The sequence below is a fragment of the Dryobates pubescens genome, chromosome 10 (assembly GCF_014839835.1).
Source record: "Dryobates pubescens isolate bDryPub1 chromosome 10, bDryPub1.pri, whole genome shotgun sequence".
Taxonomy (NCBI): domain Eukaryota; kingdom Metazoa; phylum Chordata; class Aves; order Piciformes; family Picidae; genus Dryobates; species Dryobates pubescens.
This window is the reverse complement of record NC_071621.1, coordinates 23,852,785-23,874,556: the sequence shown is the minus strand read 5'-3', so window position 1 is coordinate 23,874,556 and position 21,772 is coordinate 23,852,785. Positions and strand designations below refer to the sequence as shown.

General features: G+C 41.0%; 1 protein-coding gene across 1 annotated transcript in view; it reads right to left on the bottom strand.

Annotated features, from left to right (window-relative positions):
• The window catches only part of ATP8A2 (ATPase phospholipid transporting 8A2), a 336,577-nt gene that overhangs the window by 82,986 nt on the left and 231,819 nt on the right, over positions 1–21,772 (bottom strand). Inside the window, exons 32-33 of the mRNA XM_054164622.1 lie at positions 21,686–21,742; positions 17,394–17,501 (exon numbers count right to left, since the gene is read on the bottom strand). Of these exons, the coding sequence (XP_054020597.1) occupies positions 17,394–17,501; positions 21,686–21,742 (165 nt within the window). The remainder of the gene's footprint in view (positions 1–17,393; positions 17,502–21,685; positions 21,743–21,772) is intronic.

Here is a 21,772-nt window from a genome sequence, read left to right as displayed (position 1 = left end):
TGCCACATTCCTTCCCACATGAGCTGAGATGGCATGACATTAACACACTAACCTGGGACAAGAGATGGGTTCTACAAGGAACATATCAGCACTGCCTGAAAAACAGAGACAAAAAAAAGCCAGTGGACTGACAACTCATCATGAAGGTGCCAGTCTGCGATAAGGAGATGGCAGAACAGGACTGCAGACAGTCTTGCTTGAAGAAAAGTGGAAACTGAACAAAGTCTGACCAACATTACAGTGACTAAAGAAACAACAGGAAAAAAGGATTGCTGGGCAGTGGTGAAGCAGGTAGGAAAACTGGTGTGATTTGCCAGAGGTCAGGGAAAACCAATAGCTTACAGAATAAAGAAAAAAAAAAGTGAATGGATGCAAAAGCATTTCAGATACAGCAAATAATGTGGCGTGGTGGCTGTCATCATTGTCTTCTGGGGGGGGGGCAGGACTGCTGGAAGAAGTAGACAAGAACAATGCTGCTGGTGGCAGAAAAGATGACAAAGCAGCTACATCAGATCTTGAGTTCTCCTTGCCTTAAATACCTTGCATAAAGTGGGGGGGAGTACATGGAAATCAACATTGACAAATAGGCAGACAGATAGATGGAAAATCATTGGGAATTGAAGCAGTAGCTCAAGTAGCTGAAGGCTGAGAAATGGCACAGCCAGAGAAATAAAAACAAATATGTTGAATTAACACTGGTGAAGTTCGTCTGCAGGAGAGTACAGCTGAAGTAGAGTATTTCAATGCTGTCATTAAAATGTTTCACACATTTCTAAAATGGGAATATTATTCATCACAAGGCTTCTTTTTAAACACTTGATGATTGATATTTACTCAGTTCCCACTATCAGAAAATTCAATAAATCTTTATTGAGTTAGAGTTACATGTGAACACATCTCTTCAAGGAACACATTTTAATAATCTAGATGGCAGCTCTGTACTGCACCATTTCTTTGACTTCAGGGGATGATGCAGTAGGCTACAGGAAGCTAATTTAGATGGGGTTAGAATTACCATGTTGCCACAATTACCTGCTCTAATAATCAGTTTGGCATATTTGGTGTGTATGAAGAGTTACTGTTTCCCCCCCAAGAGTCCAGAGATTGAATATCTCTGGAGATATTCAAGACCGGCCTGGATGAGCTCCTGTGTGACCTGGTACAGGTGATCCTATACCAGGCAGGTGGGTTGACTAGATGATTTCTCAAGGTCCCTTCCAGCCCCGACATTCTGTGATTCAAAGAAACATGCACACAATATGGTAAGTAGCACTATTAAATATGACACACATACCAGTCATGAAACAAACTACACAGCACTGCAAGCTATTGTTTGAAGGCAAAGATGCAATTGTTGTGGCAATCATATTGTAAAGCACACATACGATGGCAGAATTAAAGTCACATTAAAACTCCTCCAAGCTTTACAGGGACACTGCTTAAGACCACAGCAAGATTCTATAGCAAAGCTGATGGACATTTAGGATCTTCTCACCATAAAAATTGGACAATAAGAGATTTACATTACCACAAAGAGTGAAATCCCCAGCTTTCCAGTGAGAGGCAGATAAAGGTCACACCCCATTAGTCTATAAAATCAAAGCAATAATTACTTTAACATACTAACAGTCCCATCCTCTCAGCCTTCTAGCCTCAGGCTCCAACAACAAAAAAAAATCTGCCTTCCCTGATAGATAAAAAACCCCTACTCTTAAAGGAATTGATTTGGTTACAAACATTCCTATCAAGAGTTTTATACAGTGTATTTGACAACCCTGTGTGATGTAAAGCATATATGTAGGCCCATGCATAAGGTAAGTATCTGGAAATCTTTGTCCTCCACTGCTATAAAATTAACCTTCTTGCTTTATGGCCTTAACACAGATATCAAAGCCACCACTGGCTCAAGACTGACAAAAAACCCCAGAAACCAAAAGCCCCAGGCAGACTACAGTAGGCTGATTCGTTTGGGGGAATGCTAAATCCAAACTGCAGAGGGGCAAAGAAGGGCTCTGCAAGTCACTATGATGACCACAGTACAGCAATGCAGCCTCATTATAGACTATCAAATTGATTTTTCAGCCTAAGACAACACTAGCTATTTTTTGTGCTTCACAGTGAGTTCTGGCAGAGACTAAAACTTTCCAAACTGTTGAACAGATTACACAAATGGCCAGCAGTAGCAAAGCAGGGAGAAAGGGCTCCAGCTCAGTAACATACTGTGATAAAATCCTTTTCAGTGAGGCTGTGACTCCTTTCCTAGTTGAATCCCTTTGGAAGAAAAAGGAAAATGGAAGGAATGAAACATAAGGCAAAGAACTTGGTGAAGTGACTCTTCAGGGCTTTCCCTGCAGTCCTGGCACACACAGCTGTACCAGGGCTCCAGCAAGTCTTTAGCCATAGCAATGCTAATTAATTGAAGGCACTTTGGAAAATGCCCTTCAATCCCTTGCTGTAACTGCTGGAGTGCTCACAGAATTTCTCCCTCAAGTCCCTTCTGCTCTCTTGAAGCCATACCATGATATTCACTGCATAGTCTGCGGCAAAGGAAAAGCTTTCACTGGATGGGACCTTCCTTGAGATGGTTAATTGAACAGGTGCATGGGGTCCAAGCGATGAGCAGGAAGCAGGACTGTGGTGCTGGCCCTGTGCAGCTCAGGGTCCCCGTGAGGAGCCAACTGATAAGGAGTCAAACTTGTAGCTGCAAAAGATGCTCCTCAGCTGTCTCAGAGCAGCCAGAGAGGAAATGGTGTCAATTTAAGACATATGAGAAGTGAAAAAAAATATTTTCTATAAAAAGATGCAGGTACATTAGTAAAAAATAAGTTGTGAAGCACTGTAAGCCTCTGAGTGTACACAACAAGCACACAGTGTGGGCAACACCTATTATGAACAGGAACAGATGCGCTGCACCCAAACATGAGGATATATGTCAGGATGCAGGCTGTACCAAGACAGGCAGCAATGGCAGGGAAGCAGTCATGCCAGTGCAGGTGTGCACATTTTAAACGCTGGATACCTCTCTGTATGTCAACAGTGAAGCTCACAAGAGGGAAAAACACAAATCACAACTGATTTTTTTCCAGCCAAAGCCTGCTGCAAGCAGAGACTTCAGGGGACTTGCACACATGTTCAGACTCCCTGTACTGAGACTGAGGAAAGAGCATTCTTTATGCTGCTCTTGACAGGAGCAAACGATTAAAATTCAAGTTTCCCAAGAATAGCAAAGCCAGCCAGAGGCTACTGACCCAGTGGCAGCTATTGAAAGACAGCAGGTGTGAGCAGATCCTGCTGCTCTTCTAGTGCTAAATCTCACATTAGACCATGTTTGAAGTTAGTAGTATCAAGGGTGAACTGGGCTGAGAGGCACAAAAATAAAACTGGATGTAAACAATAGCTCAAAAAGGAGGAACAAAATAATACCGTACTACAAGTCTCAGCAGTTTGCTCTGAGTTTGGACAACCACTGATCAGGCAGACACTTTCCATACCAAAAGAAGCAGATTTATAACAAGCTTATAATTAAATGACCTGAAGGACCAACAAACTTCTGCATGCTGTTGTTTTTACATCACTCCCAACAAAATTAATGCCAGTGTTACGTGTGACTGGGTCTATCCTTGCTTGACTGCTGGGCTGCTTTTTCCTACTGCCCTGTTTTTATGACCTATATCTCCAAACGTCCATTGGTGCTCCAAATACAGTGGCACAAAATCTCCGGTCTGCTTATGTACTCTTTTGTGGAGCAGTAAGTAATGTGATGTGTCAGTCAAAGTATTAAGTGCAGCTCTGTTTGTGCTGCTGAGACAGCTATAGAACAAAATAGCAGCCAGATCAGAATTTGAACAATTAATCTGCTTGTTTATGAAACTCCCTGAGTGCCTCCTGGTTGATCATCAGCCACCCACAGGAGTCTGTAAGTACATCTAACATAAAAAGATAGTGGTAAAGTCAGACTCCACACATACTCAGAACTGCTATATAGGAAACCTACTTTGTAATTTGGAAGCGACAGTGACAAACTCTGTAACATATTAAAAGACAGAAAATAAATACATATGGCACGTGGCATGCATTAATTTATCTAACATGTAACACAAAGATGCTACTCCAAAACTCAATGTACATCTAAATACTAAGCATTGTTATTGCTGTTAACATCAAGTTCCTCCATTTGCACCTTTTGCTCTATGGTTTCGACCTTACTAGACCTTGTTAGGTTCCCTTGCCAGTACATTTAAACTTTCAGATATGCAAATATTTGGAGACAATGGAACTGAGGTAAGAGCCAAGACCAGTGCAGAAGCTGGTTTTCACTTGAGGTAAAAATAAAATTTAATCTTACTTTTTAAAATGTATCAGTAAAGTAACTATCAGATTTCAACTCTTTGGTAAAATATCAGCAACTAATTGTTACCTCAACTACTGCTACTAAAGCATTCAGCTGCCTTCAAAAATTCCAACTGTTTTAGCTCTAGGTGACATTGTTATTTCAAATTTTAAATGAAAGCCTGCAAGCCCAAGAAATCTTCTTTTGTTCTAAACCCCTTCATTCTGTTTTGCTTGGGGTTTTTATGTACCTCCGATATATCAAGCTCATATTCAAACTAGTTTCAGACAAATACCAACTGCTACTACTAAAAAAAGACAACTGAAAAACTACTGATCTGAGAATCCATCCACCATTTGTTAACTGTTGCAGAACTGCTGCTCTCCTTTTCAGCTCTGCAGCGCCCATTGAGGTATCTATCCTCTGAATGTTTCTAAAGACAGGGGGACACAAATTCTAGGATCATGTGAAGTGATGGGAATGCTTTTGCAGGCACTCATGGGGATCCAGTATCAGGACAAGCACTAAAGACTAAACTGCTCTGGACAAATGCCAGTTTATTTCATGTGGCCAGCATATCCAACTTCCTCTATATAGCAAAACCAGTTAAACTTCCTATAGACAACTGCTTGTGAAAATCCAGACTGAGGTTACTCTGAAGACACTGAAGGGTGCAGCTACAGTTCTCATACTACATTTTGAGGCTGGACATTTGGAACATGAACAATGCCACTAACCCAAGAGAATTTGGTAAGCCCTGTGGTTTTTAAATGACTTAGTTCTTGTCTGCACTAATTTTACCTCCAAATCTGCATGTCTGAAACTCCACACCCTTCAAGTCTGCTTAAAGTGATTACGTCTTTTCAGTAAGTCTTGGATTGTTCTTTCTCCTGGCTGCAGAGCTGTCTGCCTGCCATTTCTCAAAAGAGCGCCAGGATTTCATGTCCATTGGCCCCTGCATTCCTGCCAAAGCCCTGCAGAAATGAGAGCTGCTGCAGCTGCCAGGGTTTATTTACACACATTCCTGCCTCAAATTGAATTAATGAGCATAATTTAACTCAGGCAATGTCCTCCACAGCTCTTGTTTCTCTTTGCCCCTCTTGACATTTCTTTCTTTCACACAACCCCTCTTGTAGTCTGTCTTAAAGCAGTATCTAAAGTGATTCTAGTGTAAAAAGTAATTGCAGACACATTCAAGATGATAAACACATACATATCTGCTTACAGCCCACTTTATGGAAGCTCAGGGTCCCCTTAATGAGTGTCCAGAAGGTTACCTTGAACTTAATTGCTCTGTACAATCAAAGTTTGTCAGTTTAGCAACAAGCTTCCAGTTTAATCACTTACAAAAGACATAACCTTAGAAAGAGCTCTGATGCAACAGATGAGAGCAGCTGATGCTACAACACAACTACAGCTGTTAACATTCACACGCTATATTTAGCAAATCCTTTCTACTCAGGCTTCCAGCCCATTTCTGTCCTTCATCCACAGCATAAAGCGTCCCAACATTAACCAGCTCTGCGAGCACGATGTGGACATGTCACATACAGGAAGCACTAACCAGACCAGTGCAACATTTCCCACACGCTGTGGCAGCGATAGAGCACAGAAGTATTTCTTCAGACATACGTGACCGTGTGACTAACAAAGCCCATTCCCTCCTATGACCACCCTGAGCAGCATCTACATCTTGTGCATGTTGCAAGAGTACTGAAGGACTTAAAAGCCACAGACTTCTACTAGTAGAGTATGGGAGCAAAGGAACTAAAAAGTTTAATGATGAATACGTGTGCTACGTCAGCACTTCACCTGCATCATACACAACAACATTGCTAGCAACAGATGTCTCAAAGTGGGAGAAGGATCTTTGCACCAGGCTCACTAGAGAAGACAGATCAACGTTTGAGGGACATGATGCTAGCCAAGGTCCTTTGTTCTGCCATATCAGTAGAGTAGGGGATGGAAATCCATGTGGCAGCGAAGATGAAAGGCTTATTTGATATGCTAGAAACCACAGAAGCACTTGAGAGTGGTCACACAGAAATTAGGCCTTCTCCCCAAGGAAGATGGCAGGATCAACAGCACAACTGGAGGAGCTGGAAGCGATTCTACAGCAGGAAAACTATGATATAGCTGCCATCATGGAAATGCGGTGGAATGACTTGCACAACTAGAGACATGCAACACATAGCTATAAACTCACTCTTCAGAAAGAAGGTTGGAGGTAACCTGGGTGTAGTGATCATGAAAACATACAAGCTTTGATTTTTGGAGAAGGACGGAAGTTGCCAGAATTGCTACCTTAGACTTCTGGAGGGCAGACTTAAAGCTGTTTAGGAGACTGGTTGACAAAAGTTCCTTGGGAGGCAGTCTTGAAGGGGCAAAGGAGTGCAGGTAGGCTGAACATTCAAGAAGGAAATCTTAAAAGGTACAGGAGTAGTTGTTCTATCAGTGTCCAGCCCCCCCAGGCTAGACCACAGGGATGAGGAGCAGGATGAAGGCCTAATAATCCAAGAGGAAATGGTCAGTGACACACATCTATGGAGCTGGACGGCATATACCCCAGTGCACTAAGGGAGCTGGTGGAAACGTTCACTAAGTCACTTTCCATTGTTATCAGCAGTCCTGGGAGGTCCCATTTGACTGAAGGTTAGCAAATGTCATGCCCTTCTTCTACAAGAATGGCTGGAAGGAGGACCCAGGGAACTACTAACCTGTCAGTCTAACCTCAGTGCCAGGGAAGGTTATGAAGCAGATCATCCTGAGTGCCATTATGCCAACCAACAAATCAGTCTAGTCACCATAGGTTTATGAAAGGCAGGTCCTGCATGACTACCCTAATTTCCTTCTCTGACAAGGTGACTTGCTTAGTGGATGAGGACAAGGCTGTGGATGTCATTTACCTGTACTTTAATAAAGCCTTGGACATATTTTTCCACAGCATTCTCCTAGAGAAACTGTTTGGGCCCAGAGTAATGTTGAATGAAGGTAAATCCTGATGGCACAAGTGGTGGCCCTCAGGGCTCAGTATTTGAGCCAGTTTTCTTTAATATCTTTATCAATGATGTCAAAGAGGAATCGAGGGCACTCTCAGGGAGTCTGCAGATGACACCAAGTTGAGGACAACCATTAATCTGTTTGAGGGTAGGAAGCTTCCACAGCAGAATCTGGACAGGCCGGACTGATGGGCTTTAAATCAATTGTATGCAATTCAACAAGGCCAATGCTGGGTCCTACACTTGAGTCCCAACAATCTCATGCAATGTCACGGGCTTAGGGCAGAGTGGCTGGAAAGCTGTCTGGCAGAAAAGGACCTGGTGGGCATGCTAATTCACAGCTGGCTGAACATGAGCCAGCAGTGTGCCCAAGTGACCAAGGCTATTAGCATCCTGGCCTGTATCAGAAATCATGTGGCCTGCAGAAGCAGGGAAGTGAGCAGTACAGGCTGGTGGTAAATTTTGTTGACCAAACATGAACGTAAGAAAGAAATACAAGACATGACTCCCAGTTATAAGGCTGATTATGTATATATACAAGGCTTGGGGTTCTGTGTCAGAAAGAATAGTCCATGAAAAGAAGTGATTGTCTTGGAAGAAATGGGGAGAGGATTTGGAAAGACAGTGAAGATGCTGGCTGCAGGGAAAATCCTGGAGATGAATGCTGGTGAAGGGCCAGGGACCTTGACCAGTAAAATTTGTGGCTGGCCAATACTGAGAGCAGCAGCACAGCAGGAACAAACCCGATGCTCAGCTCAACCTTCCCAGGCCAGCAGTGACACCTCTGCAGAGAAGAAAATTTAGGACCTAGAGATTGTAACAGTGTGGCAAGAGAAAGCAAATGAGAATAATCAAGTATGGTAGAAGTGCTCATCTCTGTGGTTCTGAAACAAACCACAGCATCCAGATTTACTATGGGTTGCCACTTACTTTGTCCCAGTTCTAAATCCATCTATTCATTTTACTTCAAAGCTCCCTCTCAGTCCTCTCTCTGGCTATTTCCAACTTTCTCACATAATTCCATGCCCCTTCCTTACACAGAGTTGAAAGCAAATACATTTATCAATAAATGTATGTTTGGTCTACGCAAACACTTTGGATTTTGTGGTTGCCTTCCATGCATCTTTTGGTTTGTGTGAAAATACAAGGTGATTCATGAGTTCAGCTGCTCTTCACACATATCCTGAAGGAACAGTAGCAGTGAGATCCATCAGCTTAAAGAGATTTTGCCTAACCACAAATGATAACATCTTTTTTTTACAAGCACCTAAGGAAAACTGACAAAGCCTTAGGTTTTTGTTCTGCTTCCCACCAAATTCCTGTTTTGTTACTCCATAGGCTCACTTCTCCCTTAAAAAAATAAATAAACTTTTACATCTGTATGCAATTCCATAAAACAAAATGGATGTCAACACTATAACCCTACCAAAGAAATTCACCATCACTTCATCTGTCCTCTGTATCATGAGAGTGGAGAAACTTCACCTGAATTTAGAAAAGCCTTCCTGGAATGCAGCTTCTGTTGAAACAAAGCTTGAAGTGGTTACTTTTTACGCTTCTCTAAAATATCAACAGCCTAAGAGCACCCCTTTTTGGCACATCTGACTCAAAAACTCTTTCAGAACCCCCCATTTCTTCCACATATGAAAACGAGATGCCAAACACTGTCTATTTTATGTACACACACTGTCAGATAAACCACGGCAGGCAGTAGCTCACATAGACACAAGAACTGTAGGACTACTAAAAGAAACACCAAACTAAAACCCTTTAGCTGTTGATCAAAACAGATGGTTACTCCAAAATACTGCACAAAGTCATGGCAAAGGCGATAGCAATTTCCTATTGTCTAAAATTACACACTAACTACATTATCTTCTGCCCCAGTCATACATTTTGCATGCTCATTGAACATCAAACAACAAATTGAGGATGGCACCAAAACTTTGACAGTCAAGCTCATGTTTCTTCATTTTACAACTAAGAATCTGATTCCCCCAGCATCTACTGTGCTCAACACTGGGTGCAGCTCACAGACTATTACCAGTGGAATTGACGTCTGGTACATGTTCATCCTTTTCCTTCCCAGAAATCTTCTGAAAATGAGAGCTGCTCTAAACAATCTCAATGTGAATGACTTCAACACTTCAGAGAATGAGATGAAGGAAGTAAGTTTGCATATAATATTGTTCTGGTTCATCACTTCAAAATGAACTGGCATCTACATACTGCCAGATAGGGTAAGAAATTTAGAGATGTGAGTAACGCTGCATAGCACCATGAATCTGGACTAATTAATTGAAAACAAACAAACAAAAAGCTATTTTGGGTCAATTTTAACAATCATTCAGCCACTGTACTGAGCCCTTCCTTCTTCTCCAGCATCCTCTGAAGCACTCTGCACTATAGAGAAAGGATGTTTATGGTTACTTTTCTGGGTTTTGTGTGTGACAAAACTACTGTCCAAGCTTTCTCTGCATTGGCCTGGTGAGTCTACAATAAACATCAAATCACCTTCAGTTGTATACCAGAAGAGAGATGTGTGCAGAGCTTCAAAATAGAGTCCTACAAGATGGTTGGCAAGAGACACTGCGGCTCTTAAAGGTGGAAAACACTTGCTTCCCAACATCAAGCTACTGAGAGATGCCATTGTTTTTATGCTACAGAGACCAAGGGTGGAACATCTAATCTCAAGTGGATCCTTCACACTTCAGGCATTAGGTTACAGCCAACACTTGTATCATTTTATGTCCTTGTTTCCTATCAATCCTGTTAAATCCTGTACTCCAAAGAAAATGTGGCTCTCTGGAAGTGTGTGTATCTGCTTAGCGTTGTTGTAACACTGTTCATCTTTTCCAGGCTCCTTCCCACATCGTCTAGCAAGGTTATTGATGTAGAAGTACCAGCTGAAGTGATACAGCCAAATGAAAAATTACACTCTACAAGCCAAATAGGTACAGTTCCCACACAGGCACCCAAAGGCACTCCTAAAACCTACAGTATTCAGATTAAAATCACTTTTTGTTGGCCGTGACAGAGAATCAGTCTGAGGTACCACCACCACCACCAGCTGAGTTAAGAGGAAAACTGCAGGAGACAGATTGCACCAGCTGATCCATGGCAGCGAGCAGGGTACTTCAGGAGTGGTGAGGCTGGAAAGAGCACAGCTCTCTGAAGTCTGTTGTATCCATATTTGCCTTAAAACAGTATAAGAGAGATCATTTCCACTCCTCAGGGCTTTTTGGATCAAATTTTGACATAACACGATTGGGGAAAAAATGATCTCATGAAACGTATACTGTAGGGAGGAAAGGGAATAAAGGTATGTTTCAGACCGATCTGGAAATATTTTCCCACATGAAACAGCTATGCTTGTCTCACAAAAATGCAGTCTAACCTGTGCAGGAGAGAAACAGTGGCATGGAGCGCACAAATTCAGCTAAACAAGCAATGAGATCCTCCCCAAACAATGCCCCTTTAATATGCAAATTCAAATAAAAACACAACACGACCTGCCTTGTCCCCAAGGAATGAAAGGGAGCAACAATCCAAACAAACCCCAAATAATCTGCTGTCCAGGCTTTCCTGCATCCCATCAGAAAACAAAGCAACTTAAGTGCGACCAAAGCAAACTATAAAACCACTAATTCCAACTCACAGACAGTCACCTCCTGCCCTCTGGCACAGATCCCATCTGCTGCTGCGCTTAATTTCTCAAGCAGTCACGGCTTCATTGCTATAAGCTTAGATACTCTTTTTAGGTACCATTTTAGATGCACAATTACCCTACCACCTTCTTTTCTTTGTGTCCTAGATTAGAGGAACCATGGCATATTGATATCTCTATGTTTGTGTCCCTCTCTCCTGCTCATCCTTATCATGCCAGACAGTTTAGGCAATAAACTCCATGTAGAAGCAGGGTATTGCTTGATGCCTTCAGAGTGTCTAGAAAAGTAGCTGGTTCCTGCATATGACGACAGACAAGAGGTGCCAAAGAGTAAGCATGCACCAAGGTAGAGCCAAATCTCTTGGCTATGAAGCCCCTTTCACTCCCCCATGCAGCACACTGCTAACCTACAAAGTTGATACACAAAAGATGCCACAGGGGCTGAGTGCTTCGCAAGAGACATGAAAATGGTTTGGCTACTCTCCAGTTACTCTATCCCACAGAAAAAACCAAACCTTTTTCTTTTACCAAGCTGCATACAAACCCTTGTCCTACATGACAAACCCATACTGCACAGCTGTTTAGGCTCCCTCCTTAAGTTCCTAATGAAGAACACAGTCCACAGCAGAAGTGCTCTGACCCATTGCATTCTTAGTTTGTCCTTACTCATCAACAGGGCTTCAAAACACACACTTCTTTGTAGACATGAGTATTAGTACACACTGCCTTTGGTACAATACAGTAGCTGCTGTTCTATATTTAAACTAAAGCTGTTTCTAATTAAGAAAATACTGAACAGGCGATCTTCCAAACATCTTTGCACAAGCATGCAAGAAGGGCTTTGTTACTTTTAAATATACAAGAAAGTGAGTTGGGGAAATTCTGAAGGACACTGAGCAATTCAAAACTCAAAATTGAAAAAATATGCAATTTTTAAAGCACAGTCCTTCGCTATTGAACACCAATTCTAATCTGAATGAAGCGGCTTGGTTCCTGGACACCACTACACACGCCACTCCAAACCCAATAAATCTGGATAATCTGCCAATTACGCAGAAGCATTCTGTGTGCACACTGTATTTCTGTTCATGCTACTGGGCAGAATTTAAACTTGTTAGGGCTAACTGATCTCCAAACAGACGTTGGCCAGACAGCATGGCTAGCATCCAGGTTACGCTGCAACACGTAAGGAAAACCAGCTGACACTGTGCACCATCTGCACAACCTGCAGGTGACCATTTATCTCCATTTACTTTCCTATTTCTCCTTCATCTAACAGACTAGCCCAAATAGCCACAGTTCTTCTGCAAGGCAGAAACAACACAAAATTAAGGTGGGTTCATGCCGACTTCAGAGAAGTCTGAAGGGCAGCTGTCTTGCTCTGCACTTCCAGTTCCCAAACCAGAACAAGCTGTTATGCTCATAGATTCACACTATTTTCACAAATCTCTACATAGGAAATGTCAACATAGTGCTGGGCAGAGCTGCATATATAGTCCCTGCTTTAAAGCCTTCATGAAATGCTTTCAATTTCAAGGAGAAGTAAGTCTGGGACATATTTTAGAAATATTTCTGTGAAGTCTGCTGCGGTATTATAGGTAAAAGGACATGTTTTGGGGTGTTAGCCTCCAAAAAATAACCATGTTTAATCTAGTAGTTCCACATTCAGGAGTTACTAAAATATTTATTTTCATCTCCTTTTTTTAAATCTTTCTGGTGTATGACACTGAGCTCCACAATGCCAGGGATCTAGAAGCAAGAGATTCGTTTCTGAAAGCTGTGTGTGGCTCATAAAACCAAAAAACCCACTCCATCAGATGCTTAAAAACATATGCATGCTTCATTAGTCTAATTTGTCTGCTCAGAGTCTAGTCCAGAACTGCAGAAAACGTTCCAAAACCACATCAAGCACCATGGAGACTGATGTGCACAATAATAAAAAACAAACACAATCAGCAGGCATTATGGACCTCAGTCTGAAGGCAAAGGCTGATTTCTGCCTGTGAGCTGGATGAAGCATTTCCACCAACCAAAACGCCGATACCACAACGTAATGTGCAATGCACTGCAGACAAACATACCACAATCAGAGCAGCCAATTTTCTAACTAGCACCAAACTCAATATATGAGAAGCCAGAGAGAACAATAACTAAGACCTCTGAAAGAAGCCTCAAATGTACAGAAAAGCAAAAAAAATTCTGGAGAGCATGAAAACACACATTAAGCTGTCAGTATTCTCATGTGAATTTGAAAGAGCTGTAACGTGAGACCTGCTTATTACATTGCAATAATGATTGTTATCTTGCCTCTAGGATTTTTTGGTTTTGTTTTGTGTTGCTTCCAAGTTTTTCCAAACCATGAAGTTTTCCCATATTTTTTGGCAAAAACTGCATCAGCAAGATTTAAGAGTGTTTTGGACTCAAGGCTACAAGTGACTATACAACCAAAGTCCATCAAACCCTCCATATCACGTCCAGCCCTTAAGAAAGCCAAGGACATCATGCAATAGCTAAGGTGAAACTGTCTTGTTAAGGGCATACCTAAAGAATAATGGAAAGCTTTGCTAAAAAGCAAAGGGATAGATGTTTTCTTGACGAATCATACGACTGAGTCCTGCTGCTTTTACATGACATTGGACCAGCCAGATATCTTGATTACTCTGCTCTTGTAAAAAGCACTCTTAGTGCAGGTAAACCTGATGCACAGCTTCCATGAAGTCTTCATGTGCAGGTAAACAGCAAGAATTTTATGGTTCTGCTGGAAAACGAGACATGCTTTCTGTCAGTGGTAGTGTGGTGTATTGGGTTTGGCTGAGCTGCAGTTCATTCTGCCTAGAGCATCCTTCTAGTGCTGTGCTTTCCAGTGCTGTAGCTGGGTGTTGATTGCACATCAGTGCTTTGGCAACTGCTGAGCCAGGCTATTGCAATGCATCCTATTAAACTACTTCCATCTTGACTCACAGACCTTTTGCTCTATTTCCTTCTCTCCCCATCCATCTAAGAAAGGGAGTGACAGAGGGGCTTTGGTGGGCATCTGACCCCCAGCCAGGGCTGAACCACCACACGTGGGCAGCAGTAGGAAACAAAGTGCATGCCTACCATTAGGAAAGTGGCTTCTGGATACAGCTGTTTCCACTAAGCACTTCCATACATATACATAACACCCTCTTGTACACATACACAGGTACCTAGGTAAGTGCAGGCGTGGCAACACCTGCACAGACTGTCATCCCATAGAGTGAAATATGATTCTCATAAACCTCAAGTATGCTACAATTCCTAAGAAATTCATACAAAGCAAAAAAGAATATGGTAGCATTTCACTTACATGACCTCTATGACACATGCAAGAAATGAGCATAAATGTCACTGTTCCCTCTGGCACATCAAATCTCCATCCCCAAGGTAAACAGAATACCCAACATTTCATGAAGATAGATACTGTGCTGGTAAATAAAATACTACTGGTGGGTATGAGCCACAAGCATTAAAAGATCAGGCAGAGGATAATTAAGAAGGCATTCACCTCCTTCAAGCAGCAAATTTCTGTACCACCTCATAATTAATGAGTATCAAAGTGGGTAGCATGTTCAAAAAAACCCCACACAGGTACCTACTTGTTGCCAACAACCTGCAGTGGTAAGTCCTAACTACCAGAGAGAGCTACCAGAGGGCTTCCTTGGTCTTACAGTATTGCTTCTGATATTATTACAGGAAAATATTACTTGTGTGTCTGAAAAGAGTTTCCCCCAAACTGTCAAGGAGCTTATTTCCACAGTACCAGATGTCATACTACTGCAGAACTTCTATTAAGGACTACTGAGATATTTATCACAGTTTCGTCTTATTATGTTACATGCATTCTGTTGCATGAATAATGTAATGGAAACATAAGAAATATATTGACTCTTTAGCAGCAGAGAACAACCAAGTTGCTTTCATTTGAGCTTAAGGTGGGGGGGAGGAAATAAATTATCTTTCCTGTGACAATGATCAAGATATAACAGGCAAGAGAAAGAAATACTTAGTGAAAATGGTTAAATAAATCTCAGAGGAAACAAAGCATCTTTTCACATGCTTAAAAGTTTACAAGGCTTCATGCTGACACCTGATAAATGGATAGAATAAAATGTTTTGCACTTCCTATGCTGTCTACTGATACCACAAAGTGCTGGCTGGTACAGATGCTAGATGAGTTTAAAACAGCTCCCTTCAATTGCTATTGGTTTTGCACAGTATGATCATCTAGAATAATACGGATAATACGCTACCAAGATTTAAAAGCAACCCAAAACTTCTAAGACACCTTGATCACTTGTAAATGTAGAAAAACAACATAGGAGTACTAAGGGGATAGCTTAAGTCTGGGAAGTAGCAAGACAATTCATTTTACTGACTGGAGCCTAGCATAATCCCAGCCCATTTCATCGTGACCTGACAGCAACTGCTGACTCAAAAGACTTTGCGTAAGTTAACACAAGTGGTAAAGCAAGTTCCCTTTACCTCAGGAGCTGTATTTGATTTTGTAAAAGGATGAAAGAAACAAAATAACCACCGTCTTCCATTGCCTTTCCTTCTCTCAAAATTACAAGAAAACTGTGATAAAATGGTATAGAGACACACACTGAAAGCCATACAACAGATGATTTCTAACCGCTTGCATTCAAGTGTCTTTGTACAATAATGAGCAATTCCTAACATGGACTGATCATTACTGACCCATGGATACAGCTCCACAAGTACAGGACTGGGCAAAATACATGTGTTTCCCACTGACAATACTGCATTAGATTATTTTCATTGCAGCAAGATATTAATCCTGCTTCTCAAATCATAATGTCAGAAAGCAAAACCCCAAAGTTTAAGTAGAAACACTTTCTAAAAAATACATGCAAGAGAAATGATAACCTTATTAACAGGAAGCTTTTGTTCTTAGAACTGTGGTTTAAATTGGAGCAACACAACAGGAATTAAGTTGACATTAAAAAAAAAAAAACCAAAACAAAAGAAGGGAGCTATTTTTGGAAGAAAGGGAAAAAGAAGAAATAAAAACCAAGAGAGGCAAGCAGCAACAACACCAAGCTAAAGTAGATAGTCTGACTCTTCTCACATGAGCAGCTCACCTTATGGCTTGTGTTTTAGAAGGCTGATGTGTTAAAGGTAGCACTACAAGCCTGCCATGGATATGGTTCTGTACAATACTCAAGTCAAATTTCTGCTTGATATATGAAAATGTGAATGAGAGCTACTAATGCTCTATATGCTGCGAGACACACAACGATAACCATGAAATACTATCACAGGACTCAGGCTTTGTCTGTCAGTCACTTAGTTGCTGATCCAAGCCTGTCAGCTGTCACTCTCTGCTGTAAAGGGCTGTTCATGAAAATCTGCCACAGCCTCCATCATCCCCAGTGTTTTAGCACAAGATAATAAAATATGTATTAGGCCAGAACAGCAACGAAATTACACTTGACTGCTCTTGTTGAGCAGAAACATAAGAGTAACCTCCAAAATCTCTAATTGGCTTGCCATTACTTGGCACTTTCTTAGGTTATTATTTAGATTCTTTGTTAAAATTACTGCATTTCTTCTTTCTGTATTATAAACTGCATCTTTTCATTAAAGAATTTTAAGCTTAAAAATGCCTTTTTCTGGTAATCTTGTCAGCAGCTTTACTTCTGTGGAATAACTTTTTAACCATACATTTATTAAGTCCTTCATTGTTCACGGGAAACCTCTATTTTAAATATGCACAATGTTCTTGAGTGATATCGACAGGCTCATGACTCAATCTTCTCAAGTTGCAATAATGACACTAAAGGGAAAAAATTGCCACCAGGAACTCAGCTGACACCGAAGGAAGAAATCCAAAATTACCCTAATATAATAAAGGGATCAGTAACACATCAGCTTCCCTTCTTCTTCAGACCATCTCATCCTGTCCACAAGTAAATTCTGGTTTATTTAAAATGAATGCAGTAAAAAAGGAATATGAAAACAAAACTTATAGAAAATTAAAAACCCACAATAAAAAGCATAACACCAAAACAAACTAAATTTCTATTGGGCATTTTGTCAAACACACAAAGTCTTCGTAGGAAAGCACTAATGAAAGACCCAGTCTCACTGTTGTCCAGCTGAACCAAGAACTGTCATATAATATCCACAGTGCATATAATCACATATGACATTACTTTGGGGGAGAATAAGAGCTCTTCTAATGAAGAGATTAAGCTAAATGAATGCAAGGATAAGACAGAAAAACAGACAGAAAGGTTAACATGAAGTAGGAGCACTCCTACTAGAGTACAACTCCTCTCCAAGCACAGCAGCACTGGCAACAGCAGAGTGCTGCGCTAAGCAGCTCACCATGCAGCCCAGTGTCGGTACTGACCTGTCCCAACATGTCTGGTGCAATGGGAAATGTGGGCCAGATGGCTGAGTAGACACCGAAGAACACCAACCACAGCAGCATGCTTCCCCAGACAGCCAGGTGACTGAACTGTTAAGGAGTAAAGAAAGGAGGACAGTCAACACAGGGCACTTGTCCATGTAACCTATTAGTATTTCTTCTGTTTAGGCTTCTCACTCAGGCCCGTCTCCTGCATTTGGTTTCAGACCAGTAGCACAGTTTGTTAGCAGTCCTCCTCTTTAATCTTTGCCTGACAACAGGGCAGACAGTCTCTCAGCCAGTCTGCCTTACTTGGAGGTCCAAAAGCTCATCAGTTTTTCCTCGGAACTCTGATTTCTCTCATCTAGTTCCTGCTTCCTGTCACGCACATGCCAGGTTCAACACATACAGCGAGGCAGAAATTTTCAAAGGCTCAGGTAAAGGTTCACATGGACAAATCCCTTATGGCAGAGTGGATTGCATACAAGTCATGTGCACCACTCACACACCTTTCATGGAAGAAGACTGAGTGCTGTGCAACACTCTACCAGAATCAACATTTACTGATCATCTTTGGGGTGTTTTGTTTGTTTTAAAGGTGCCTTAAGTGATTTACAGAAATAAAATGCACTTTAGTCTGCAGATGCACTAGAAGTAAATAAAAATATTATTACAGTGATCAAACCCATGTCCAGCACAGACTTCGTTTCAGTTGCATTAAAGAAAATAATTTTCCCTACACCCCGTATTTTGCTGCTCAGATGATTTAAGCTGTTTTACACTGCAGTGGATTGAACTAGTAATTTCAGTTGTAACAAGCAACTGAGCTCATTATTGGCTCCAGCTTTTCTGGATGCCAACAACTTCTGAGGCTGATGACTTTGGCTCCAGTTCAGACAAGTACCTGCATAAATCTTAATTACTAATTACACATAGGTTTTGGAACATGAGAATGAATTCACACACTGATTGCTGTAGTGGACACAGTGTGTCTGTTAAGTTCTCAGCTTTATACTTTCTACCTGATGATTGCATTTATTGACTTTTTCAACATTACGACTGAGAACTGAACAAGTGTCTGAGTATTTTCTTCTGCCCACTGTGAGACAGACACAAACTTCTGGAAGGAGAAGATTGCTCCTCTGAAACATGCAAGAAGTCTGCAGCACCAGTGCTGACTGGCAGATGCTGGGAGCAACCAGAAGCTGCCTTACAGTAGTCACATTCATACGGCAAAATGTTAGAGGTGATGGAAAGAACATTCTTCTAGGCACTCTTGAAGAGCTGAAATTTTGTTCAACCCTAAAAGTTGCTAGGCTGATGAGCAGAACACAGGACAGACCCCTTCCTGGGGGGGGACAGTGGGAATGAAGACTTCTTTTCAAAATTTTCTGTTTAATCTGTTTCACCTGCAAGATCTGACCAGCAACAGCTTTACTTAAAAAAACCACCACCACCACACCACAAACTCAACACCAACAAAACCCACAATAGCAGCAATAAGAAAGCTCAACAAAACCCAAGACTTTTTAATTTGGTTTTAAGGTGAATAAAACTAAGTCACTGGAAGGGTTGATTTTATTTCTTTTTAAAAACTGAGGAATGGAAGATTTTTATTCTTTCAGTATATTTGCTTTTCTGAAAATTAGGGAAAATCCATGTCAAGATTGACTGAGGTAAAGCCCTGCCACCGCAAACAACTGTAGTGCTCAGTTCCCCAAAGAGTAAATACTACAAGGCTGCTGCAAAAATTAATCCTTAAGAAAAGCAAGTCCCATAAAATGGCAGAACAGCACCAGCATTGCTTTCCCCAAAGGATGTGACACCTCCTCTTGAGCCAGAGTCTTCCTTCTAAACAAGAAGGCAGAAAGCTCAGAAAAACTTGGGCTGGTTCTTACAAGCTGTAAACTCCTACAGACTTCACAAAAACAGTAAAGACAAATGCAAGCAGGGAAACCAATATAAGACAGTCTTATTTTGTAGGAGGTGTATTCATACTAGTGAAAGGATATCTTAATTTTTGTTGTCTCCTACTTTTTCTTTCCAGTCTGCTGGTAGGACAGGTTTTGAGATTTGCATCTCTCCACCTGAGAGCAAAGACTTTGCTCATTATACAGTGTCTTTTATCCTCTTCTCATGGTCATCCCAGTCATCTCTGTCTCAGGTTTGTACCTACCTGAACTGCATCTATACCCTTAAAACAGCTTCTGTTTTCAGGAAGAGCCCTCCTTGCCCTGCCTGAAAACATTCCTTAGAAACTCGCCTTACCAGCCTCTGCACTAAGTCTCTACTGATCTCTATCATTTACCTCTTGAAATTTCATGTGCAAAACAAGAGTCCCTCAGGCGTGTAAAATTAATGCCAGAAGAAAGAAATCAAGGCTGTCACATAAAAATCAGACACATTGTAGGGCCATCCTGTGCATCCTATTTATATGACATAGTTCATATAATGTGGTAAAGCAGTGAAGAGAGTTGTACTTGGGGAAAAGCCTACTGTAGTGTTCCAGATAGCTAACACGTTATCATGAAGCTGCTCCCCACAGCTCCAACATGCAAGTTTTGCTCTGCATCACATTACTACTTTTACCAAGCCACTTCTTTCCACGCTACCTAGTATATACCTAGGTATATCAGGCTCTCAACCACTTTAAAACTGTGCTACTTATTTAAAGTTTTCAGCTGAACCCATCATGTTCTCCCAAGAGTCCCTCTCATTCTCAAGAGAAAATTGCATGTAACCAATCCACTTGATGAAGACTCTTAAATGAATGCTGCACATTTAATACTCTTCATGTAACCTAAAGATTCTCTGCATGTTGACATACTCACAGCTGAAACAATAAATGTAACCAAGATCAGACTCTAAAATACTGAGAGTCACCAGTCAAATCAATGGGTCAGGAATCAGAAGTTTATACACAAAAAAAGGTGATTTTATCTAAAGACAATGACTTTTCTGTGCAGAACAAAAATTTCCTCGATAAAATGTCAGTGATAAAAACACTGAGATCCATTAAACATTATGGTGTCTTATAAAGATTAGAGAAGGGTATCATGATAATCCCCAAGTCACTGAAAAGACACCAATTACTCAGGGAAAAAAGAACTATTAATTAGTTCACAACATAACAAGATCTAAGCAGGCTCACATGCCTCCAATGCAGACTTGGGTATATCTTGTCGTGCATGAGGGAGTAATTTGGGGAGTTTTTGCATTTTGAAGTGTTGACACACAACACAGAACTTATCCATAAGCAAGAGCAAAAGAAGAACAGATTTTATTTTCAGATGAGAGAATATTAGCATCTCTCTAATAACAAAAGAACCCACACAGATAACATTTCATCTTCAACATTCAGAACGGACATCAGTTCACAAATCTTAATAAATCCTCTGTGAGGAATGAAAAACCCCAACATTTTACAATTAACAGAAGCAATGAGTTGATAGGATTTAAGACAGGCACCTTCAAGCAATTTGTAAAGTAAAAATATGAGAGTCCTCAAAACAGGTTGGGCTTGAGGGCTGTCTTAGTAGGTCACAAAATCAAGGTTCCTCTAAAGTTATCTTATAGGTGTGGAGAAACAGGGAACCCATGAAAATTAGAAATAAAGCAAGCAGTGTTTCAGAGTAGCTGGAAGAAAGGTGGGGGAGAAAGAGTGTTGATATTTCACAAACACAGGGATCCCCTCCCGCACCGGAGGTCACAGCCCTCCCGGATTCTGACATGTACCAGTTGCAGAGCACTGACTCATTGGAGGTAAATGACTCAAGTCTAGAAATCTACAGACTAGTTTAACAAACATCCTTGTTACACTAATTTCCAAACAAAAAGATCTCATCCAAAGTGAAGTCAGTAGTATTTTTCACTAGCTTCAAAGATTTTTTCAAAGCCTAGCTTTTCCTCCTTGGGAAGACACCTTTCATTCCCTATTGCATTCATTTCTCAAGGAGCTACAAAGACAATGTTCTTGATCTTTTTCCTTGAGCAATTATAGCAGTATGTTCATTTAATGCAGAACTTTGGCAATTTAAAATATTTAGAGATGTTGGCAACATCTTTGTAGCATTCTCTTCCTTCTTCTGACAGGCTGCCCTTCTTCATCACACATGTGATCTATGAGTTCATTCTCCACTCACATCCTGTACTTATGAAGCTTAGCAGTTCATCCTTATATAAAAGATCTAATTAAAACATTGAAGTCTCAAATGATATTTAGTACTTTTCTTCTATATTAATAACCATTAAGGAGGAAAGCATGCTGATAAAATAAGATATGGAAATGCACTTACTCTAGTCCATGCAGTTGTTTCCAAGCCAGCTTTCAGACAAACAGTGACTACAACGTACTGCGAGGTAAAAAGGACATCATCAGTACT